The sequence below is a fragment of the Neopelma chrysocephalum genome, unplaced genomic scaffold, assembly GCF_003984885.1.
Source record: "Neopelma chrysocephalum unplaced genomic scaffold, ASM398488v2 Primary Assembly neopelma1_143236, whole genome shotgun sequence".
Lineage (NCBI taxonomy): Eukaryota > Metazoa > Chordata > Aves > Passeriformes > Pipridae > Neopelma > Neopelma chrysocephalum.
In genome coordinates this window covers 1,664-5,961 of record NW_020932738.1, presented here as the reverse complement: position 1 = coordinate 5,961, position 4,298 = coordinate 1,664, and the positions used below count along the sequence as shown (strand labels likewise).

Below are 4,298 nucleotides of genomic sequence, written 5' to 3'. Positions count from 1 at the left end.
GCTGATTCCTGGGAGCACAGGCTGATTCCCGGGAGCATGGGCTGATTCCTGGGAGCACAGCCTGATTCCCGGGAGCACAGCCTGATTCCTGCGAGCACGGCCTGATTCCTGGGAGCACAGGCTGATTCCTGGGAGCACAATCTGATTCCTGGGAGCACAGCTTGATTCCTGGGAGCACGGCCTGATTCCCAGGATCCAGGGGATGTCAGTGCCCTGACCTCGGGCTCGCTGGTGGCTCTGACCTGACACCCTTTCCCTCCCGGGCTGTTGTGGGGGCTCTGTGCAATCATGCCAAGCATCGACAACCGAGGGCAAATGCTGCCCTTCCACAGTCAGCTTTCCCAAGGGAACGTTGTCCCCCGGCCCTTTCCCCACATCCAGACCTGCTCCCAGTGCCCCGCGGTCCCCTCTGCTCCCCTGAGCCCCCCCCTCGGGGCGTAACCAGTGCTCTCCCTCCCCGTCCCAGTACGAGGAGCTGCAGGTCTCGGCCGGGCGCCACGGGGACGACCTGAGGAACACCAAGATCGAGATCTCGGAGATCAACAGGATGGTGCAGAGGCTGCGCAACGAGATCGACAGCGTCAAGAAACAGGTGGGATGGGGGGGGTCCTGCAGGGTGGTCCTGCAGGGGGGGTGGGAGCTGTTGGAGGTCGGGCATGGTGGGAAGAGCCAAGTCCCACCAGGAGTTGGACCAGGCTCCCCAGGGCAGCGGTGCCAAGCCTGGCAGAGCTCAAGGACAACACTTTTGAGGTGTCCTGTGTGGGGTTAAGAGTTGGACTCGATGGTTCCTGTGATCCTCCTGTGGTTCTCTGAGCTCTCAGTGCCACCCTGGTGTCTGCACCCCCCCAGCAACGCTCGGGAGAGCGGTTTGGGGCATCCCAAGCCAACCGGGTCCCTGCTCTCCTCCCTCCCAGTGTGCCAACCTCCAAGCCGCCATCGCCGAGGCCGAGGAGCGCGGGGAGATGGCCCTCAAGGACGCCAAGGCCAAGCTGAGCGAGCTGGAGGACGCCCTCCAGAAGGCCAAGCAGGACCTGGCCCGGCAGCTCCGGGAGTACCAGGAGCTCATGAACGTCAAGCTGGCCCTGGACATCGAGATTGCGACCTACAGGAAGCTGCTGGAAGGGGAGGAGAGCAGGTGGGGACACGGGGACCTGTCGTGTGCTGCTCCTCAGGGCAGGGACCCTCTCCCTGCGCTCAGAGAGCTCCTCCCGAGGGGCCGGAGCTCCGGGCCAGAGAGGGACGGTTAAATCACGAGCGTTGGAGGAAAAGCTTCGTTCCCCCGGCTCCTGGCTCTGCTTAAAACGAGCGTTGCCACCTCCCGGCTCTGCTCAAAATGAGCGTTGTCACCTCTTGCCACTGCTCAAAACGAGCGTTGTCACCTCCTGGCACTGCTCAAAACGCGCGTTGTCACCTCCCGCCTGTGGCCCGGCCCTGCCCCAGCCCAGAGACCCCCGGGAGCCTCGTTGGGTGCTCTCACGGACAGTTTTCGGCGTCATTCCTCACTTTCCCCTTTCCCCACAGGCTGGCTGGAGAAGGAGTGGGAGCCGTCAGCGTCTGTAAGTACCTCTCCCCTCTCCCCTCTCCCCTCTCCCGACAGACCCCCCCAGTTTGGGGTGTGTGGGGGCAGCGGGACCCTAACGCGGGTGTTCCCGGTGTGTTTTCCCCCCCAGCCGTGGTCAGCAGCTCCAGCGGGATGGGATACGGCGGCGGGAGCTGCCTGGGGATGGGCGGAGGGCTCGGGATGGGCGGCGGCGGCGGATTCTCCGTGAGCGGCGGCGGCTTCGGGGGAGGCAGCGCCGGAGGCTTCGGGGGAGGCAGCGGCGGCGGCTTCGGGGGGCTCAGCTACGGCGGGGGCAGCACCTTCAGCTCCGGCAGCAGCCGAGGCGTGAGCTCCAGCACGGGCGGCAGCGTCAGGATCGTCTCCAAGACCACCACCAGCAAAAAGACCATCAGATAAGGGCGGAGAGCCCCCCGGGGGCGGCGGGAGCGGGTCCCGCCTGCCCCTGCCCTGCGCACCCAGGGTGTAAATAGCTGCGCTAGACCCTCTCCTTCCTCCGTCCTTCAGCTCCGGGCCCGTGGGGGGGGGGCTCCAGGACCCCCCCTCCGGAACCCGGAGCGCCTTTGGCCGAAGCACCGGTTGTAGCGGGTCCCCGGCGGGGCTTTGCGGACCCCGGGGAGCCCCTCTGTCCTCGGTCTCCCTTTGGATTCACGCGTCCAAAGGGAAGGGGAAGCGCTTCGCTGGTCGGGGACGAGGTTTCTTTCGTCCTAATCCACGTCTGACCACTTTGTGGAGCCACAGCCCCGGGTCCTCGGCGGCGAAAACACCTCCGAGAGGCTCCCAAAGCCTCTGCCTGCGACTCCGGTTACAACCTCCAAAGGTTTTTGTCTGCAACAAGATTTTTTCCCCCCCCAGCCCCTCTGTTCTCTCAGGCCCCCGCGGGAAAGGCTTTGCTTGGTGTGTGTTTGGTTTCTGACTCCTTGTCCCCGGGGCTGCAGCCCCTTCACCTCCAGGCCCAACACACGGGAAGGTCCAATAAAGAGCATTTGACATTTTTAAAGCCTGCTGGGCTTGGGCTTTTCTTCTCTGCCGGCCCGGGGGTGCCTGTGCCCTGTCCCTGCTGCGGGGGGGGGACACTCCGGGGCCAGATCTGGGACAGGATCGGCTCCCTGAGGAAACAAAACTCAATTTTAGGAGCTGGGCTCTGGGACAAGTCGGGGAAAGTGGGAAGGAGGGTGGGATGAGCAGCCTGGGCTCATGGAAGGGTGAAAGGAGGGTGGGATGAGCAACTGGGCATGTGGAAGGGGGAAAGGAGGGTGGGATGAGCAGCCTGGAGTGGTGGAAGGGGGAAAGGAGGGTGGGATGAGCAGCCTGGAGCGGTGGAAGGTGCCCCTTCTCATGGCAAGGGAGTGGAACTGGGTGGCCTTCAAGGTCCCTTCCAAGCCAAACCATTCCATGATTCCATGGTTGGAGAACTGAGGCACAGGGGAGGAAAAGCTGCCTCAGGACTGAGCCAAAAGCTGGATGGGTCCCACTGTGGTGAGAAAGGATCGTCTCCTTGGGAAAAAAAATTCAGTTTTAGGACTTGGGCTCTGGGACATGTTGGGGAAGGTGGGAAGGAGGGGGGGATGAACAACTGGGCTCATGGAAAGGGGAAAGGAGGGTGGGATGAGCAGCCTGGAGTGGTGGAAGGTGGGAAGGAGGGTGGGATGAGCAGCCTGGGTTGGTGGAGGGTGCCCCTACCCGTGGCAGGGGGCTGGAATGGGACAGTCTTTAAGGTGTTTTCCAAGCCAAACCATTCCATGACTCCATGGATGGAGGACTGAGACACGGGGCAGAAAAAGCTGCCTCAGGACTGAGCCAAAAGCTGGATGAATCCCCCCGTGGGGGTGACCTGCACAGCTGCCCTTTCTGCCTGTCCCTGCCGGAGGGAGGTGGGAAAAGGAGGATTCCCGAAGGTTTAGCTGGGATTCATGAGCTGGGGAAGCCATTAGTTAGTACAAGGTTGGAGGAGCCCAGCCCTGGAATCAGCAGCACGGGGAGGACACGGAGGGATGGAGGGATCAGTGTCACAGTAGGGAGGGGATGGAGCACGGGGACATGGCCCTGGCCAGGAACAGCCCCTGGGGGGGGTGGGCACAGGGCAAAGAGCCCCAAACCTGCACACCCCGTGCTGGCACACGGAGCTGTCCCCAAATATCCCACGAAATATCCCGGCTGTTCCTCTGGAAGGGCAGTTTTGGGGCCTTGGCTTCATCTGGAATGAACCCAAAGTCTTCGAGGTGTCCTCGGCACCCGGACCCCCAGTTCCCACCAGCCCCCCCCAGGGGGGTTTCCACGAGCCCCTGGATAGAGAGTTTCAGCTCCTGAACTGATTCCAGGCTCCCTCCTGGGGCTCTGGGGGCATCCCCTGGATCTCACTCCCTGCCAGGGCCAGGGGTGGATCCCTGGGGCAGCAGGGAGGGGGCAGAGGTGGGAACCCGACCCCAAGGGCAGGAGCACGAGGTGGGAACCCCAAAGGCAGGAATAAAAGGTGGGAACTCTAAAGGCAGGAATATGAGGTAGAACTCGGTCCTGAAGGCAGGAACACGAGGTGGGAACTCTAAAGGCAGGAATCTGAGGTGGGAATCCAGCCCTGGAGGCAGGACCACAAACCAAGGGTGAAGAAAGGGGCCGGGGCAGGAGGGAAGCAGACCAGGAAGGACCCACAGCCCTCGGGGTCCCCAAAGGGGCCTGGTTGGTGCCCACCCAGCCCCTCACCCAGCCCTCAATCCCTGCAAACTCCAGCCGGGAAGGGAGG

General features: G+C 63.2%; 1 protein-coding gene across 1 annotated transcript; it reads left to right on the top strand.

Moving 5' to 3' along the window:
• Positions 1-466: 466 nt before the first annotated feature.
• On the top strand, positions 467-1,957 carry LOC113962306 (keratin, type II cytoskeletal 5-like; the record flags this gene model as incomplete). The annotated part of the gene is made up of 4 exons (XM_027673077.1): positions 467-592; positions 915-1,135; positions 1,522-1,556; positions 1,671-1,957. Coding segments are annotated over 4 exons (669 nt in total), but the record flags the coding sequence as incomplete, so codon positions are not given.
• Positions 1,958-4,298: the final 2,341 nt, after the last annotated feature.